The 21072-nt window shown below is 42.6% G+C and overlaps 1 protein-coding gene across 7 annotated transcripts in view; it reads right to left on the minus strand.

The window, feature by feature from the left end:
* Positions 1–21072, minus strand: part of ANKS1A (ankyrin repeat and sterile alpha motif domain containing 1A) — a 202553-nt gene that overhangs the window by 94652 nt on the left and 86829 nt on the right. For 6 of the 7 annotated variants that reach the window (XM_058664222.1, XM_058664235.1, XM_058664220.1 and 3 more), the window contains 6 exons: positions 14174–14470; positions 13371–13446; positions 12954–13055; positions 12749–12850; positions 11279–11475; positions 325–417 (listed from right to left, as the gene is read on the minus strand). In XM_058664222.1, the coding sequence (XP_058520205.1) occupies positions 325–417; positions 11279–11475; positions 12749–12850; positions 12954–13055; positions 13371–13446; positions 14174–14470 (867 nt within the window). The remainder of the gene's footprint in view (positions 1–324; positions 418–11278; positions 11476–12748; positions 12851–12953; positions 13056–13370; positions 13447–14173; positions 14471–21072) is intronic. The other variant, XM_058664230.1, reaches the window with a different exon arrangement.

The raw sequence follows: 21072 nt of genomic DNA on the forward strand, positions 1-21072 counted from the left end.
AAACAGTATAATCACATTTTTGTATCCAAAAAAATACAGGAATCAAAGCAAAAAAGTGAGACTATTCTGCTAACTAGAGTCAGGAGAAACTTCACGTGTTCTGTATTCCACCTGGAACCCCAGTCAACAATGGGCTTGTCAGCTAGAGAGGGACAAATAACGATAAATATATGTAAATGTTACACAAATTAATCAGTTTGAAAGGTCATCTTTCAGATTACTACTCACAATCCAGGAAGTTGATAAGAAAATAAGAAAGCAAAGTTTCATGGTCTCATGGTACAAGTCATTTTCAAAAAAAAAAAAAAGCCCTCAGCCCTCTACCTCAGAAGCTGCCAAAGGAAAATACTTCTTATCCAGGTTGTCTTCCTCCTCTTCATCAGGCGGGGGCTTTGCTGGAGGCGGGGGCCGCTCCCTCTGCAAGAGAGAAATCAAGTAAGTATTCCACCATCTCATTTCCATGTAACTCACTTGTTGGTTTACCCTAATCTTAGCCCCTGGAAATGAAAAACAATAAGGTAAAGAAATTTCCCAGAGAGACTCAAGTTAAGGTGCAGTCTCTGAACAGATGAAGACCCCAGCACACAAACCGTCTCCAACACAATCAGCATGTTCTGCAGTTTTCGATGTTTATTGCAGCAATCACAAACACCCGTTTTATATCCTAGATCCCAGTGAGAAATGCCAGCACTAAAAACACTTAACTGCCCTCTTAGAAAATGCCCTTCAAAATACTGATCCATAAAGCTTCGGTGTAGGAAAACCACTGGCTCAACATTGCCTACTCTTAAAAGAAAAAAAGAAACACTAGATCAAAAGAATCAAGTTGTAAAACAGTCTTAAACCAAAGTTATAGAGGAAGTAACGAGGAAAATAATCAAGGACAAAAACATCACTTCTGTTTCACATTTAAAACACTCTGATGTCGGTCTATACTTATGATCAGCAAAAGTTCAAAAGCTTGGTCGCTTCCATCAATACTAAGTATTATATACCACTGGTATATGAAAACTCTATTTGATTTACACCCTTTTTAAAAAGGAAAAACCTATTCATAACATTTAAAAACAATTCAAGAGGAAAAGCTGTCTGTCCCTGAACCAGGATTGGCAAGATTTTTCTCAAAGGGCCACAGTAAATATGTTGGGCTCTGAGATGAACTCCGCCACTGCAGGACAAAAGCAGCCACACAATACTTGTATATAAATGAATACACTTGGCCGTGTTCCAATAAAACTATGTACCAAAACAGACAGCTAACTACCTGTGGGCTCCAGTTTGCCAAATCCTGCCCTAGAGTGGGAGTATTTACATCACTGAAGAGGAGATACCAGATTCTTCCGATCATGGGTAGACAATTTCATGAACACTCAAAATGATAGTGGTGAAGGAAAGTTAACAGTTCAAGGTTGAAGGGAGATCTGCCATCACACCTTGTATGCCACAGCCCTGGCCATGCTTGATAACCAGCGTTGTTACCAAAGTGATTAAGAGGCCCGGTAATTCCCTGGCTTGTAGTTAGTTTACCAGGTTGCCCAAACAGGAGTATTTCAGAAAGCCAAGACAGAGATGAATGTTGAGTAATGAGAGAACCTCAGAGAAACCTTTAAGGAAACATGCTTCGTATGTTTGAAGAACCACCAGAGACAGCGTTTGGCATTCATGACCCCTTTGTTAAGCAAGCTTTTTTGCACTCAAATCATATAGGTGATTCTCATCCTCTGTCAGGAGCCGTGCACTATAGCCACACTGAAGCCATTTTGAATATAGACCTATGGGACAGTGGAAACCCCTGGTTGGCTAGATGCTTGGGAAAGAAGTTATGAAACTAATCACACGCTTAGCTTCAATTGTTCCTAGCAACTGTTTCAGAATGTGATTGATGCTGTACTTACCAACATCTTGTTACTGATTACCTACGCTATTGTCGATATGTTGGTTACTATTGTTGATATGGTGGCTGCTCAAGAACAATCGGTCTTGAGACCATGGCTTGCGTCCCAGCTTCTCTTTCCCTGAGCCTTAGTTACTGAAGAATATAAAAACCCTCAGTTGAAATCAATAAACTGACAGCTTGATCAGACCTACTGTCTTGCTGTCCATTCAATGTGTCTCTTGTCCCTTCATTCTCTCCTAGGTGGCTGCGACCCCGTTGACTGTCCTGCTGGACAGGACAAATTGGCGCCCAACGTGGATGTGTGCAGACCACCGACAGAGAGAACGCCGTGCCATCATTCATGGAGAGGCCTCTCGTGGTGTCGAAAGGAACACCGGTTGAGCAGTTTCACGGTTTACCCGCCGGAAGTCGAGCTCGTGGGAAATATTCACGGCGCAAATCTTACGGAGCCAAGGTAAGATGGGACAAGCATTATCATAACATGACCTATTCTTGCAAGGTCTTATAGATTCATTCAAGACACGAGGAATTAGGGTGAAAAAGAAAGACCTCAAAACCTTTTTGGATTTTGTTGGTCTGATTTGTTCCTGGCATCCCCAGGATGGTTCTATTGATGAGAAAATTTGGTGTAGAGTAGGTGATTGTTTTAAAGATTATTATGAGGTTTTTGGATCTGAGAAAATTCCTGTTACTGCTTTGAATTATTGGACTTTGATTTATGATATTTTAAAGATTAAGTCTCAACATCCAGATTTACAGAATCTGGCTTTTGAGGGAGAACCATCTCTTAAAAAGAGTCACTCTCGGCTGTCCACACCTATCCCCTCACCTTCCCCAGGTTCTCGACCATCTTCTGTCATTATAGATATTGAGGCAGAGTCCAGTGCCAAGCCCCTTGATCAATCTGCCCCAGAAACTATACGCTCTCAGACTAATAGTCAATCATGACGACTCTCACCCACCTCCACCTTATGCTTCAGAAGCAGCAGCTCCTTCAGCCCCTGCCTCATTACTAGAAGAGGAGCCTGTAATAGAACCCCATAAGAGTGAAGCTTCAGCTCTCCCCAAGAAGAGTGTAATATGCTGCCCTGTTATTCAGACCCCTGCACGAGGTGGTGGACACCACACCACGAACATCAACCACTGCAGTTTAAAGATCTAAAAAATGTTAAGCAAGCAGTGAAAGATTATGGCACTCAGACACCTTTTACCTTTGCCCTTATTGAGTCCTTTTCAGGCATGCATCTCCCACTTCTTTACCCAACCCCTTAGCTGAGAGAGGCAGGGTAAGATAAGCCATTTAAGGTTTATTAAAAAAAAAAAAAAAAGAAAAGAAAAATATGTTCTGTAACTTGACGTAACAAAAGTAATCTGATAAAGAGTGCTCCAAATCCACTGTTAAATTAACTTAAAGCATGAGATGAACCTATGTGTGCTTGTTTTATAAAATATCTCCAGGTTAAAGTATTTTGAAGAAGAGTCTGGAAGTTGCAACAGGTTTGAGAGTTATATGTCTCTGTTTCGACATGTTTGGTGTTTGTGCTTATGTTTGTTTTGTCAATATTCTTGGTGTTCTATTATTTTTGTCCGGACAAAACTAAATTTTGTTCTAATATTCTTTCTCCAGTTGTGTCTTTGTCTTGAATTGTTAAGTTGTTGTTCTTGTTCTGAATTGGTGCGTGTGTGACTGACTGACAGAAGAGATGGGACGGACCATGACTAACCCTTTTTCTCTCTCCTGGTAAATAATTTTAGAGAGGTCTAACAAATTTAACAGGACCTGGCCAGACCGGACTCCCCACCTCCACTGAAAAAAAATTCGTGTGTAATTTTCTTGCTGTTTGGTCTTCAGCTTATAGTGTTGTCCTGGCATTGATTAAGTCTAACATACAGTATTCAACATGTTCAGTTAAATGCTAAAGGTACTTTTGTTTAACTCATTTAGACCTCTAAATTCTTCAGAGTTTTAAACCAAATCTCATGACTTTGGGGGTTCCAGTAGGATCCCTGGAACTCTCAAAGATTGAGATAAAATTTAAATAATGTACTTGTCATTTAAAATAATTTGGATTATAATCTCAATATTACAAAATTATGCTAAATTTATTGCATCATATATGCTATTAAAATAGAAGAGCATTTATGTTCATTGGTCAAAATGTTTCCTACTCATGAAATCGATCCAGATTGTAAATTACTTGTGTTCTTACTTACAAGGAAATATGTGAGATTTTGCCTTGCAGGAGAACAGCGAATTCTTTAAAGATGTATAGTAAAATTGGTCATAATGTGTATATTTTCTGAATGTTTGCCTTTAAAACAATGGAGTTGAAGTCTGATTCTTTGTGAAAAACAGTGTTTTAACATCTTCTTTTAAGTAATTTTCATTTTATTGATAACCAAACCTGTTAACTAACTTCAGTAAATTCCAAGGTAGTCTCTGAAGACAACAGCTAAATTTAAGTTTTTTCAGCTCTCTTGACTTCAATAAAACAGAAGCTGAGGGGAAACTCCAGGCCCATCAGCCATAAAACAAGGAAGGGGCATGATTGGAGTCTGCCCTCTGAAAAATTTGGGACTTTGACTTTGTCACTGTTGTGGTGATTCTTATCTGCCTTCATTTTAAAAGGGAAAAATTTCCAAATCAGCTAGAAGAAGACTGAAAAAACTTCTCTTTCCCAGTTTTGAGGAGGATTTGTGCTAAAATGTGTTTCCATGAATTATGAGAAATGATTGAAAATTGCTTAAAGCCATTGTATTTAAAGTTGGTATCCTTTCATTAAGAAAATGTCTTAAGAAAAGTTGAGGAATGAATCTTGTAAGCTTTGCGTATAATTGGCTATAATTTTAAAGATACTATTGCAACATTGTGTAAGTCTTTAACATTAATACCTAATACATGCTGATGTTAGAATTGATATCTGTGTTCAAAAAAAAAGTTTTTGAAGTGTGCATACATAGCAATGCTAGTAAATACCTAAAAGTAAAAATATCTTCAATTGTGAAAACTGTTAAAAAATGCAAGCATTGAAAAAAAAAAAAAAAAAGAAGAAATTGAAACATTGAACTTTAAATAGCCTCTGTTTAATTGGTGACTTTGTCAATTGCCTATCCAGCTTCAGTAAGCTCCATTCTTGTTCCAACCTTTGAGTTTGTTACAGTTCTTAAACAGTTAAGAGATGATTTTATGCACTAATTCCCATGTTTAAGGTTATATTTCCCTTTTGGTGACTGACTAAGGAAATATACATTTTGCCTGTCAGTTAGATAATCCCTTGTGTTCTGTATATTGTCTTTGTTAAATTCTCATGATTTAAAAGAACTGTGTTTAAGAGTATTTTTTGGTATGTATTTACTTTAAAATGTTTGGGTGATCATTTATAAGTGATAAAAAAATTTTTTTGATGTGTTGTTTGAATCAGTCTGACTAAATGAATGGATATTATAATGAGGAATCTTTGATCAGATACTTTAAGAACTCTTGGCATATTTAATAGGTTTAACTCTTCTGGTTCTGGAATTTCTAAATAGGCCCCTAGTAGTCTCAAACTCAGAAGAATGTGTTTCAAAGGTTGTATCTTTCTGCTAATGAAGTTAATTGTGAGACAAATAATTAATTAAATCTAAAAAAAAAATTAAATTGGGGGTGAGAGGGGATTGCAGAAAAGACATTGGGAAACTTTGCCAGTGGGAAGCCAGGATGGCTAAGTCTAAAAAGTACAAGAGTTTGTAAAATTCTACAGGTGGTATCACAATGCTAAACATAGATATTTTATTTTCTAGGATTCCAGCAAGCCTATTGTATTCATTAAAGCTAAAGTTTAATTGTAAACTATAGTTTTGGTTTATTCAGATTACTAAGAGCAAAATATAACTCTAAACAATTGGTAACTTGAATATACTTAACAGAATTCTCAACTAGCTGTTACAAAAGCTGTTTTGTTTTATGTGTGTTATCTGATATGCATGTACATGTTTATGAATGAAAATTGCTAAGCTAAATCCTTTTTAAAAATTATGTATAGATGCATAATTAGGCTCTTAGAGAGTCATGTCTGTTACTGTTTTCTTAGGACCTATAAGATCTGTTCAGCTCAATAGTTCTATACGATTTTAAATGGACTTACTGCTAGCGTACAGTTTCAAGATTGGCCGTGGGAGCCCAAATCCTCATAAGCTAGATGGAAAATATATGGGTATATGTATGCAAGTGTTTAATGATAATTCAGATGTCAGAGAATGTTAAAATGCTCCAACATGGGAAACAGCTCTTACAGCAGACTCATAGACTGTCAATTTTAAGAAGCACTCAGTGGCCTCAGAATCAGCCCAAAGGCATTCTGATCTGACAGGAGAGCCAGCAAGAGAGCAAGCATATCAGGTGTGGAATGCCAGGACACTGCTGCTAAGAGTGTCCCTCCGTGAAGGAACTCAGTGGTCCACGCCCCAGTGCAAAGAAGCAACCACCGAGGATGGTTGTGCTCTTCTCTCAATGGAGGAGAGAACTTCCACTTTGTGTGTTGCCAGGTCTGATGGGGTTGTTGTTGATTCAAGAGGCTTCCACAGCCTAAACATTGCGTGTCTGGAGCCTCAGGTGATAACTGACGTCACATATAAGAGTGCTAATTTGTTAAATCCACTAGAGTCACTGTGTACACTGACTTCCCATGCAGGACCATATATTTAGAGTTATAGTAAAAGTAATAGTACATCTTGCTGTATTTTAGTATAAAGATTTATCATCTCAGTTTTGGTTAGGTCTGAATATTTAACTCTTTTGCTCTAATAAGTCAGCTTGCATTTACCTGTCCTGTGATGGTCTTATATCCTGATGCTGTATGCTAATCCTTACATTGTTACTGTGCCTTCTGATTGATCTAGGTTAGCAATTTTATGCAGCTAAAAGAAGTTTCATGTATTCCATTGAGCTTATTGAATATGTTCCAAAATTTGAGACTTAAAGGAGTTAATTTAGACAGGTGTAAATCTAGTCCAGTCTTAAATTAAAGTTTACTCTGACAAAGATTGAAACCTAACAATTCTTTTACATCTAAGTTCTGAAGCTCAAGTATTCAAACTGCTAACCGAACTCACAACCTGCTAGGCTGGGAAAGTTAACTATGTTATGTCTTGTTATTTAGACTTCAAGAAAGAGAAACCTTTCAAGTGCCAGAATGTACATCGAACACCTAATGACTTCTGCCTTCTATCAGGAACCACTAGATGGATCCCCTACAGCTGCTGTTACCCAACGGCGCCCCCCTCTCAGCAGGAAGTAGTTAAGAACAGATGACGGCGTCCCTTTTCCCTAAAAGCAGTTGGGGTCCATTTCTCTGTTTGTAAATGTAGGAGCTAGATGGGATAATGGGCAGTTAGGGTCTCCGGTTCCTGGTAAAATTGTCTTGTGTACATGTAACAATGTTATTGTTATAAGATTCTTGAATGTTAGTAGTTTTAACAATACTTGTACATTGTTAAGTATGTCCTTTTGAATCTCACCAGCCAGCTACTCCCCAATATACCATCATATATGTGTCACTCCAGTAAAAGTCCACAATGTTTTGGCCAGAGTGATAAAAATCAATCAATACCTCCAGGGACAATGGTCTAGCACCTTCCTAAATTTCACCAGTTAGCCACCAGTATAATTAAAGTAAATGAGACCCCAGTTCCACTCATGTCAGGAGAAGTTATTCTAAATGGCATTAAACTGGCAGCCTGCATGTTGAAGGAATGGAGCAGGATGATGGCCTTAGAAACCTCGATGGTTGCTGCACTAGTAGTTGCCATGCTCTTCCTGTACTGCATGCGCAAACAGCAGGCCTGGGAGCAAGTTGTCATTGGACAAGCCATGATGGCACTGGCTGTGGGAAATCCTAGCACTCAAGTTTGGCTGAGCATGATGTGTTAATAGGTAGCCAGAGATGGGTAAGACCTGACAGGACTGGCAATCAATCTAAGACAGAGACCCCGCATGCCCTGGGCGGGACTCCCCAAGTGATAACCCCCCACATCATGCCATGCGGCTCCAGTCTTCTAACCGGTTCGTCTAAGGTAATGTGGCCGTTTACGGTTGGAGCAGTGTTTCCCAACAGGACTGTCATTTATGGCAGCGTTGCCGGGGAATACATGCTCCAGCTATGAATTGTTATATGGCCCCTTTTCTAGTAAGCGTGTAGCCAATGACGGGCACCTTTCTGATACCCCGCCAACCTAAGACAGGGAGCCCTGGATGACTGGCAGGACTGCCCAGAGACAGGTAAGAGCTGAGGGTCCCTCAGAATGAACCTAAGACAGGCAGCACTTATCTTGCTTCACAAACCTTTCTCTTTTCGCCGCTTTCATTGATATATAGAAAAAAGGGGGAGATGTCAGGAGCCGTGCACTATAGCCACACTGAAGCCATTTTGAATATAGACCTATGGGACAGTGGAAACCCCTGGTTGGCTAGATGCTTGGGAAAGAAGTTATGAAACTAATCACACGCTTAGCTTCAATTGTTCCTAGCAACTGTTTCAGAATGTGATTGATGCTGTACTTACCAACATCTTGTTACTGATTACCTACGCTATTGTCGATATGTTGGTTACTATTGTTGATATGGTGGCTGCTCAAGAACAATCGGTCTTGAGACCATGGCTTGCGTCCCAGCTTCTCTTTCCCTGAGCCTTAGTTACTGAAGAATATAAAAACCCTCAGTTGAAATCAATAAACTGACAGCTTGATCAGACCTACTGTCTTGCTGTCCATTCTTTGTGTCTCTTGTCCCTTCATTCTCTCCTAGGTGGCTGCGACCCCGTTGACTGTCCTGCTGGACAGGACAAATCCTCTTGGAGTCAGGCGGAAGCCTAACGGCAACAGCTTCACAGCCAGTCTGAACACTGAAATGCACTTATATCACTGCACCCCATTTTCCACCCTTCTTTGGTATAGAAATGTGGCAGCACAAGCCTTATCCAAGGACCACCTTATAAGGCAGGAAACAGCAAAAGGAGCAGCTCCACATCCTCCACCAGTAAACCAGTCTTAAGACCCCCCCCAAAAAGACCCTCCATAGAATCCTTCCTACAAAGCTGCAAAGGCCTGGACACCGCCTTCTGTGAAGCAGTGATCACGACGGACATCAGAAGGCAGAAGTAACTATGCACCTCTTTTTCCTTCATTAAAAAAAATTAAGAGAATTATTTATTTATTCAAAAGAGTTACAGGGAGATCTTCCATCTACTAATTTACTCCCCAAATGGCTGCAATGACCAGGGTTGGGCCAGGAAGAAGCCAAGAACCAAGAGCTGTATCTGGTTCTCCCATATGGGTGCACGGGCCCAAACACTTTGGGCAAGCTATGTTGCTTTCCCAGGAACATTAGCAGAGAGCTAGGCTGGAAGTGGAGCAGCTGGGATACCAGTCAGCACCCATAAGGAATACTGGCATTGCAGGTGTCGGCTTAACTAGTTTGGCCATAGCACCAGCCCCAAACCACTTTTTTTTTTTTTAAGGTTCATTCATTTTTATTGGAAAGTCAGATTTACAAAGAGAAGGAGAACAGAGAGAAAAATCTTCCATCTGCTGATTCATTCCCCAAGTGCCTCAATGACCACAGCTGAGCAAATCCGAGAGCCAGGAACTTCTTCCAGGTCTCCCACGCGGGTGCAGGGTCCCAAAGCCTTGGGCCGTCCTCTAATGATTTCCCAGGTCACAAACAGGGAACTGGATAGGAAGTGAAGCAGCTGGGACACAACCTGGCACCCATATGGATGTGGTGTTTGGAGGTGAAGGATTAACCAGTTGAGCCAATATGCTGGCCCCATGCACCTCTTCATTCTAACGTGAAAACTTTGGACAGGGGGCTGGAAGTATAATGCTGATCTGTATACACCATCCACATGTTATTAAGATACAGAGCAGTCCCTCAGCCACAGGAAGACAGTACAGTTACAACATACATCAGTAGAAACAACAAACAGGCACCCCAGAAGCCTCAGCACCTACTTAAGACCATACTGGGCTAGGTTCTTAGGGCAGAATGGAATACAGAGTTTGTGAATCAATCACAGACCTCCATTGTTCACTTCAGGAACCCTGTGCTGCTTCTTGCAAAGGCTCCAGCTCCCCCTAATGGGCATCATCTGTAAGTACCATTGAAAGCAAGGCTTTTTTTTTTTTTTTTTTTTTAAACACAGCTGGGCTTCTTAATTCATTTGTGGTGAAATAGCCGAAGCTAGAGAGGTGTTAGGCTGTGGGAGTTAAGTCTGTGCACCTGTTCTCACCTCTCACAATTCTTAGCATCATCTGCTGTGGAGGGCGACCACAACCTGACAGACCTTCCCAATATCTATACTGAAATGTTGGCACTATTTTGGACGGGGTATAGCAAAGAGCCTAACAAAAGAGAACAACATAAGAAGTATCAGGTCATTCCCAGCGTCCACCCTGAGCCAAGCATGATTGCCAAATAGGCAAAAGATCATCAAAATGGCCATATGCCAGATTCACACCAAAAAGGAGAGACCAGTCTTTCCAAAAGGAGGAAAGATCATACCTGACAGGGGGTCTCAAAGTTAGGGTGAGCACTGTTAGAGCTATGGCCAGCTCAACGAACAGGAGCGCTCAGACCCTTACACTACTGTGCCTGGCAGGACAGAAGGAGATCAGCGGGTGACTCAGGCCTCAGCCGCCAATGCAACACGGTGGGAGAGGAAAGGAAGTCAGGAACATTGAGAGCATGCGCAAGGCCAGAAGGAGTAACGACGCATGAAGAAAGGAGCAGGAAGACAAGCAGGCTGACTGGCAGAAAGAAAACAGTCAAAGCTGTTCCCATCCTGTTATCTCAACAGATGAGGCATCATAATTGGATAAAACAGGAATGCAAATACGTCTGACTAAGGCTTGCTGAGGCCCTGATGATCAAATGACAGAACCGGACCAAGTCCAAATGTATAATTCCTTGAGGGCAAATGGCAAGAGAACACACACAGACAGGAACTCACTTCAGTGAGCTGCTTCCACTGCACTGTTCTGCTCTCCAGAGAGAGAATAAACAGCATACATAGTAGCCAAGACAGAAGCAGCACTAAGGCTACACAGAGATAAAATGTTTCATTTGTTCTAAAACCAATGAAGTAATGGAAAGATGCAAACTGATTATAATGAAATGAGAAAAACTGCCATTCTTCCTCAAGCTGAGACCCATGGCTTTAAGCACCCTGGGCATGACAGAAATGGTAGAGCTGTGTGAAGAGCAGACTGAGTGGGACCCAGGCCTCTGCCTTGTGAGGAGGCACTAAGACACACCCCTACCAGTGACCCCCGGAGGCACGGAGCAGCCTGTCAGCCCGCCCACCCCACGCCCTGCCTTGGAAAAGGAGGGCCCTGGGCACATACAGGCCTCACTGCAGCAGTGCTCACTCCTGGGGTCTCAGCCTCCTTGTTCGTGGAGTCCCGGTCGGATGATCGTCCACTGGCCATGCTGTCCAAGGAATGGCAGGACACAGCATTGTATAGTGCCTCGTAGGGACCCTCCTCTTCAGCACTGGTGTCAAAATCGATGATAAGTTCAGTCACTGCTTTCTCCAGGTCCCCTGAGAGGTGGAGGGAGAGTAAGAGAAGTCAGTAAAACAGAAGCATGATCCTAGATTCCAATTACTGCACCAACTCACAGCCTCTCCAGCAACCTGAACGTGACAAGTGCCATGAGATGCCCATCCAGGCAGGAGAATGACTGCTCTGTTCCAGGGACAGTGATAGTTTCAGCTGCTCTTCATACCTGAGAGTTGAACAGATTCTTCTCTGCTGCAGTATGGAAACCCCTTGCCATCTAAAGGATACCCCCCAAAACTATAAAATCCCCTCAAATATCTCAACATCATGAGAGTATAAACTTAACCATAAAGCATAGCAACATTTGATAGGAAAACTTCAGTCATCCTGGAATGCCTTTCTGAGACGGAAGCACTGTGCAGAAGAAGATCCAACACACTGCTAGACAACTACAACCTCAGAGCACCTGGAATCCCAATCTGTGATTCTGAGAAGTTATTGTCCCAGACCAGTCAACCCTGGGTTGCCTGCAAATAATCGGACCTATAAATGTAAACTCCTTGAAAGCTAAGGGCTGAGCCAACTACTAATCCTATTACTAGCAGATTATGAGGTCACAGAAAAGAAGGGCACAGCAGAGGACAAGAGGGAGACAGGAAATCCACAGTACATCCATGATGGGCTCCCCTCATCCCTCATATCTCTGTCATCCTCTGGAAAGATCCCTTCCATTGTTCATTTCGACCTTCTGTTGTTTCTCGAGCCTTCTGTACTGTAATTTGTACGTGGGGGAAGGTGTCTTCATCTCTGTCATTCATCTTATCAAGTACCAGAAGATTGCTCCACAAACATGAAAACGTAGAGCCTGGCTGATGACAGACAGTCTGAGCTGCCTAAGATAGCATCCACAGCAGCCGTTGGCCAAATGATACATTACCAAAGTCTCTCTCACATGCGCGTGCGCGCACACACACACCCCGAGCAACCAGATGACAATCACTGTAAATTTACTGTGGGCCAACTGAGCACAGGCACTAGAGTGTGTATCAAGAAAAGAAGGTTCCTTGGAAATCCTGAGATGACCCTATTACCTGCCCCAGAACAGATCTCATGCAACTAGTTGTCGAAGTAGAGCATGAAACCAAGTAGGAGAGCAGCAGCCCAACATCCAAGGTTTAAGTCAGGTCCAACAAAACTTCATACAGGGAAGAAAATGAATATAAATGTCCTAGGTACTCACAGTCCCACAAAATGATTTTTGAAAATAAGTTCATTCTGCCCAATGTGTTCCTTGGCCGAGAAGAGTTGCCTTACCCTGAGACTTCTGTGACATGGAATCCATACTGGAGATGAGAGGTGGCAGGGCTGTGGGGGTTTTATCTATCTCTTTTGCACTTCGTTTTCCAGTCATGTGTTCTACATGGAAAAATTTAACAGAAAAAAAGCTTCACCAAATACAAATGCTGTGATTCAGTTAGTGCATGCTCTGGTCACCCAGCCAAGGGAGATGGGCTGATACCTTGGATAAGCGCTGCTATCTGCTGGCTCTTTTGAGAAGGCAGCTCCCGGACAGTGTCTAGGGCAGTCAGTCCCCGGTTATCCTTTATGTTGACATCAATTCCTAGAGAGGCACACCGGGAGGGCCAGGGAAATGAGCATTTTAAAGCCAGCCTCGAAGAGCGTCAAATCCCAGGACAGCTAAGGCTCCCAGCGGCAGAAACAACAGTTTTTATCCAAAGTCATTTAATCCAGCTATTCAGAAACAATTTACACATTTGTAATCAACCAGTACAGACACAGACACACACACACACACACACACACACACACACACGCACTCAAATGCAGCCAGCAAACATCTCCTCAGGGGAGGCTGTAGGGAAAAGAATCCCACCCCTGGCGTGCTGTGTGGACAGGAGCGCTGCCGACCTCTCACCTGCAGCCAGCAGGATTTGCACCACATCGGTCTTGCCAAACAAAGCAGCCTCATGCAAAGCACTGCCCATCTCCGTCTGGAAAGCAAACGAGAGCGCAGAGCAGGATGTCATCGGGACAGTTTGGCATGGCATTCCACAACCAACGGGACGTGGACAAGAAGGGACAGGAAAAGAAAACAAACCACACAACGCCCTCTGTCATTATCTTTCCAGTTCTTCATGTGTGGATTTCAAAGCCACAACCGTGATCCACATCTCAAGGTTATTTGTATGCCACCAGCAGGCCACAGGGGAATAAAGCAAGCAGGTGCTCCTGCAGCCACTCACTGGTGAAAATCCTCAGGAGTGGGAAGAATAATTCGAAGCAAAGTACAATCCCCTTTACTTCAAATGTGCTTTGCCAGTGCAAACCTTAAGGAGCCCTTCGTCTGGATGGGAAGGCTGACAACAGAGCCAAAGGCTGGGGCTCCTGGTGGCAGCATCCCACTGACGAGACCATGCAGGTCCTAACTGGTAGCAGTGGGAACACTGGTATAGGAAGATAATGAAACCTGTCAAAAGTTGAGAGTTCTATAAGCACATCTTTTCAGGGTTTAATGATTCAGATTACACCCTGAAAAGAAAAAGAAAAATAAGAGACTCACTGGTGGAGTTCAACTGTTTCTAAAGTTTCACATTCAAAACAAATCAACAGATGGAAGCGTCTGAAATGTGATGGGAAACGTGCTGAGTAAGAACACAGCCCAGAAGCATGGTCCTTGTGCCTCCTTTCTGAGGGTGGGAGAGGCGGCTGCCCTGCTACCTGGTAGTTGCTATCCATGCCAGCATCCAGGAGGACCTGGACCACAGCTTTGTGGCCGTTCCTTGCTGCCAAGTGCAGAGGGGTGTGCTTCTTAGTGTTGCAGCTCAGGAGGTTGGGGTGTGCATTGAGGAGCATCTTCACCACCTCCAAGCGCCCGTAGAGCGCAGCCAGGTCCAGGGGCGTCTCAAATTTGTTGTTGCGCATGGTAGGGTCCGTGAGCTCCTCCAGCAGCACCTTCACCACCTCTGTGTGGCCATACTGTGCTGCGCAGTGCAGGGCCGTCTCATTGTCGTGGTTCTAAAGAGGTAACAAGCAGATCACATCAGAAAGGTAGCTGGCAGATTGGCATCTGACCAGGACATCACGTGTAAAACCACTGAAATTTAAATGAAAAAGACAGTAGCAATACTTGGGAACTAACAAAAGTCAGAAGCCAGACATGCTCCTGTGGAAACAGGCATGGCTGTGCCCAATTCCTCCTTTCCCTCCGTTTACTGCAGGAGAGTACGCTGCCCTCTCCCAAACATGTAGTTTCCTGTATGTCATGAAGAAACCATCTCCAGATTGTGAGGAGACCGAGCAAGGGGACATGACAGGCATTCTGCAGAAGTCTGGCACTGATGAATACCAGTAATATCACTGCCACTGTTTCATTTTAAACTTCACTGGTTTTACAACGATTCATACTTATTCAACTCTGTGGTTCTGATTCTAGACTCGCCAACCATTCATTGCCTTACACATAAGCTTTTTTTTTTTTTTTTTTTTTTAAGAAAACTTAGCCATTGGTAAAGCTTCTTGCATGCAAATCAATCAGCCAACAATGAGAGTAACAGAACAGAGCACCTAAAATCACTCTGAAGGTATCAGCCAACAAGCCACTTCCAGGGGAGGCAAACACTTGGGTTTAGTCACAGAGGAACAAGACACCTGGTGCTGCAATGTGTCTGCTCCAGGAACCTGCACCAGTCAATGCATGCAGGGTCTACTCTATCCAAACAGAGGCCAGGACAGAGAAGTGCATCTTACGTGGAGAGCTGCTAAAATGTTTGGCATAAGAGGTGCAAAACATTTAAATGTAATGCTATCCTTAGCAATATTTAATACTGCCACCAAATCAAATCCACACCCGAATGCCAAATTCATTTAAAACTAAACACAATTTCGTCTGGGATGAAATTGGAGAAGTCTGTGCTTTATCAACCACTGGAAGCAAAATGCTAGTTATTCCAGTTATGCTCCTCCTTTTATTACTATTGACAACACACAATTACAACAAAAATACAGTAATTTCCATGACCTCTCGGTTTCGAGAAGCATCGCGGACAGCAACTCTCCCGTATGATTCTGAAATTCCTACATTTATTCAGGAGGCTTCTGTCTCACGGGGGAAAGCACAAGAGGGCTTGTTTTTCCATCAAGTCAATACTATGCACCTTTCAGTGATCAAAAATTAAACATTTCTACCACTGCTTTACTTTTATTAATGGCATAAAAAATAATGGATTAGGAATTATCCAAACACACATGCAACTCCACCTGCTTTTGAGCTGGCATTTGATTGCATCATCCTCACCCCCTCCCCCAGCTACACCAACTGTATCCATCACATCCACAGCTGCTGGGAGCAAGGCTCTGCAGAGGCCAAAAGAATGGCAAAGAATGTTTTTAAGATTAAAATTAGAACAAAAAAACGTGGTAGCAGGAGCCACATGCAACACAGAAGCCACAGAAGCCACACTGCACACAGGTAAACATGAGGACAGAGAAGAAAGAGTCCTAAGGTCAGACATGGCTCCAGGAGAGCAGCTGCTGAGAAAGCACAGTGAGCCTTCAGTAGCCCAGAGCATGCAAGCCACAGTCTCTTAGGAACAATTGGGCCCAGGTGGTGGAAGAAGGAAAAGGAAAGGAAACGCTGAGCAAAAAGCAAATCCTTGGGGTTCCCTGTGTCATACAAATCATCTAGAACACTCACTTGGAATGCCCATTCCCCTGTAAAGCTAAGACTTGGGAGTTCCCTGAGCAAAGGGAAGCCTTGATCACTCCTGGCAGATTTCTGGCTACATGTTAAAAATGGCCTAGCCACATCTCTGCAGAAAACTGTGCTCATGTTCAGTGTGTAGGAAGCATCTGAGTATGTTTTGGTCTGGCCAGACATGGTCTGGTAATTACAGTACCCTTTTGTTTATGTCTGTGCTGACCACACTGCTCTTCCACTGAACACATGCCATCGTAATGAGCTCTTATTATTGCTTCCTCTTTGAGCCTGACAATTACCAGCCCAAGAAATCATACAGTGTTGATTCATGGACCCACAAGAAAGGGAGGGATTCTAATCTCCTGAAATATTTCTTTTTTCACATCTTTAATTTACATCACAGGTGCTCACATCACCTCAAGTGTTTACAGAATCATATTACTATTAGTCTGGACCAAGAAAAGGGAGTGAGATGAAATGCTTCGATTTTCTCAAAAGCCTTTGTACAAACTCTCCATATCTATCTAAATTGAGACTCACACTAATTTTTCCTTGCTAGAGTTAGAACCTATACTTCTAAGAAAAAAGGGATCTCTGAATGCTCCTTTCCTCAAAGACTCCATTCAGTGTAAAAATCTGTTATCTACATGAATAAACTTCAAGCAGCAAGAAACCCAGGCAGAAGTATCGCCACGGCTTTATTTTTCCCAAAACTGTCTGAGGACCACGAGTGCCCAATGCTGGGATCACAACCCAATGGCACATTTACCTGATGCTGACAGATGCCCAAGTTACAGACACCTGGGCTGTGGCAATAATGATATAACCCTAGAAACATACCACCACTGGAAGGGAAGGCAAACCCAAGCTTAAATAGAATAGAGAAAACAGAGAATTGAGTCCTTGATCTGGAACAAATACACTTACTCCATAATGTTCAGAAAAGCAAAATTCTGACCAAAAAATGGAAAGTTTAAGGAGACAGATGCCGTAGTCAGTAGGACCTGCAAAGAGGCTCCAACTGGTAAGGAATCCTATTTGTTATTAGGAAAAACAAGGGATAGACAGCCAATCTTTCAGTAATACAGAGAAGAGACCTTTAACTCTAGGTGGAAAAGTGGCCTTCTATAAGGGGTTTTCAAAGCAATTTCATTTTAGAATTAAATCACAGCTTGAAAAATAATACTTCAGCAGGTAAATCCCAGGAAAGCACTTTTTTTAAGATTCATTTTATTATTTATTTATTTGGGAAAGTCAGATTTACAGAGAGGAGAGACAGAGATCCATCCACTGGTTTACTCCCCTAGTAGCCACAACAGCTGGAGCTGAGCCAATCCAAAGTCAGGAGCCAGGAACTTCTTCCAGTCCTTCCATATGGGTGCAAGGTTCAAAGGCTTTGACGGATCCTCCACTGCTTTCCCAGGCAAGCAGGGAGTTGGAAGGGCAGCGGAGCAGCTAGGATTAGAAGCAGCACCTATATGGGATCCTGGTGGATGTAAGGCAAGGATTCTAGCCACCAGGCTACCACACTGGGCCCAAGAAAGCATATTTAAAAACCTCACAAACCAGGGCTGGCACTGAGCTAAGCCACTGAATGCAATGCAAGCATCCTGTATAAGTGCTGGTTCAAGTCCCAGCTGTTCCACTTCTCCAGCTCCCTGTTAGCATGCCTGGAAAAAAGCAGAAGATGGCTCAAGTTCTTGGACCCCTAACACGCATGTGGAAGACCCAGATGAAGTTCCGGGCTCCTAGCTTTTGCCTGGAATGAACTGGCAGATGGAAAATCTTCCTCTGTCTCTGTTGATCTCTGTTACTTTGCCTTTTAACTAAAAAACAAAAAACCTCAACAACCTGGCAGGCACCAACTTAATGAACTAGCCATCAAAAATAAGACAAGGTTGGGCCCGGCAGTGCGGCCTAGTGGCTAAAGTCCTCACCTTGAACGCCCCGGGATCCCATATGGGTGCCACTTCTGATCCCGGCAGCTCTACTTTCCATCCAGCTCCCTGCTTGTGGCCTGGGAAAGCAGTCGAGGACGGCTCAAAGCTTTGGGACCCTGCACCCGCGTGGGAGACCTGGAAGAAGTTCCTGGCTCCTGGCTTTGGATCGGCGCAGCACCGGCCTTTGTGGTCACTTGGGGAGTGAATCATCGGACGGAAAATCTTCCTCTCTGTCTCTCCTCCCCTCTGTATATCTGACTGTGTAATAAAATTAACAAATCTTAAAAAAAAAATTAAGACAAGCCTGTTAGAATGCGCCACATGCTAATCCTACACCTTGTGATGCCAGCATCACATATGGGTGCCAGCCCATGTGGTGGCTGCTCTGCTTCTGATCCAGCTTTCTGCTTATGGCCCGGGAAAGCAGAACCAACCAAGTCCCTGGGCCTCTGCACCCACGTGGGAGACCTGGAAAAAGCTCCTGGCTCCCAGCTTTGGATCAGCTCAGCTCTGGCCACTGTGACCATTTGAGGAGTTAAACAGCAAATGGAAGATTTTCCTCTGTGTTAAATCTGCCTTTCAAATAAAAATAAATAAATTTAAAAAGAAAGAACAGGACAAATCGACATCATGTGCTTTATGCTTTGACGTATAAGAAGGATGTGGGTGACTTTCTTGTCAAAAATGTATAATCTGAATCCAATCATAATATCAAACAAATTTGAAGTAAAATTTAAAAAAACAAATATTCTGTTCTAAAAATGTCAATGTTATGAAAGACCACGGCTGAGGGAATGTTTTATTATATATGATCTTTGACTGCATCGTGGATCAGGGAAAAAAAAAACTGCTTTAAACAATAGTACTGAGAAATTTGGTAAAATTTAGCATGAATTCTACATTATGTATCAAAATGTTGAATATCAAAATGTTGAATCTTCTAGATTTGACAGTAACACTGTATTCTTTTAAATAAAGGCCTTTGTTCTTAGGAGATAGGGGTGAAGTTGTAACTAACACTAAACTGAAATATTTAGGGTTAAAAGGCTACCATGTCCATGACTTATCCTCAAATAGTTCGTTATCAGCTAAAACAACAAAAAGCAAATATGACAAAATGTTAACAATTTGAGAAACGAGAAGAGTACAATGCAGTTCACTGTATCAGTCTTACAACTTTTTTTAAGTTGAAATTTTTTTCAAAAAAATTCTGAAAACCACTCTAGAATAATCTGCTGTGACCAACATTCTGGCACAACTGGTCTAGATAAAATCTCACATCTCTTCCAGCTCTAAGAGTATGATTCTAAAAAATTGCTAATTTATTTGAAAGGCAGAGTTACAGAGAGAAAGGAAGAAACAGAGATCTTCCATCTGCTGGTTCAACCACCAAATAGCCCTAACAATTGGAGCTAGTTCACTCCCCAAATCGTTGGGGCTGGGCCAGTCCGAAGCCAGGAATAAGAGTTAACTCCAGTTCTTCTCACACAGATGCTGGGGTCCAAAGTACTTGGGTCATCTTCTACTGTTTTCCCAGGCACATTAGCTGGGAACTGGATTAGAAGTGCAGCAGCAGCAATCCAAACCGGGTACTATATGGGATGCTGGCATCCCAGGGAGCAGATTTACCCACTACTCCACAACACCAGCCCCTAAGGTAAATTATCTCTAACTGTAGAGAAAAAAAAATAGCATCACCCTAAAACTAATTTGACTCTTGCTCAGTTTATGAAATTCAGACTAAGCTAAAATTGCTTTAAAAGCACGGAAATGAACAATTTACACATTCCTATCTCTGTTAAGAATGTTTTTCATTTGGACTGTTTCATGCTGACTTGCTGAAAAAGAAAACGCCCCAGATGTTGAAGAGGACATTAAAGCTCATGAACACCAACTCTGTTCCCAGAAAAGTCATCTGAGGTATCTTAGTTTTTACAGGTGTCTGACAGCACACAGTGGTTTAGTTTAGCAGAACAATCCTAGACACAAAGCAGGATGATGGGAAACTGAAACCAGGACAAAATCCCAGTAAATGTGGCTGAATCTGCTCCAGAAGGGTTTTTATTCTCAGCACAACCCAAATGGCTTTAGCTCCAACTGCAGTTGGCATCATGTGGCATCAGAACTGGGCGGGGTAGGGGGCAGGAGAGGGAAGGGGACAGTAAGGGCCCGAATCCCAGACAAGGTTCTTACTACATCTAGCCTTATGTTCTTTAATGTGTGCAAAATCAAAGGATATGACAATGTACTTTCAAAAACCAGACTACCCTCTAATCAAAGCCTTTATAAGCTATCTCAATGATCCACTAAGCAGGAGAGCAGCCACTTCAAGGTCCTCCTCAAAACAAAACCCTGAACTAACTGAGCAGTCAATGTTTCATTAAGTGTTACCTACTAATAACAAAAACAGATTCCAAAAATTGCCACATTATATACATTCAGAAAATTAGGACTACTGGTCCATATGTTTACTTGATGTACATTTCCTTATTTAAGTTCCCAATCTAACAAGCTACATAGATAGCAGTGTCCCCTTTTATGGAAGAGGAAACTGAGAAACGGAGGAATTAAAGAACCCACTCAAGTCAACCAAACCATAAGTGTCAGCTCAGAACTCAAACTTGGGTATGACGTGAAATCCTATGGCCTGCAAATTTTTCACTCTTGTTATTCAACTTCCTCCCCAAAAGTATAATTAAGATATACTATCTCCCTATTTTGGCAGTGAGAACTTATAGACAGAGTCAGTATTTGAAGACACTGCGTGGGATGCCTCCACTTCCCACAGAGTACATGGTTAGAGTTTTGGCTCCTCTACGTCTAATACACTTTACTCCCACTCTGGGAGACAGCAGATTATGACTCAAATATTTGGGTTCTGGTCTTCTGACATCAGTCTGGCCCAGCCCTTGGCTACTGCGGGCATTTGGGCAGTCAACCAGCATCTGGAAGATCGCTCTTGATCTCACTGTCTTACAAAT

This window comes from Ochotona princeps, chromosome 1 (assembly GCF_030435755.1).
Source record: "Ochotona princeps isolate mOchPri1 chromosome 1, mOchPri1.hap1, whole genome shotgun sequence".
Lineage (NCBI taxonomy): Eukaryota > Metazoa > Chordata > Mammalia > Lagomorpha > Ochotonidae > Ochotona > Ochotona princeps.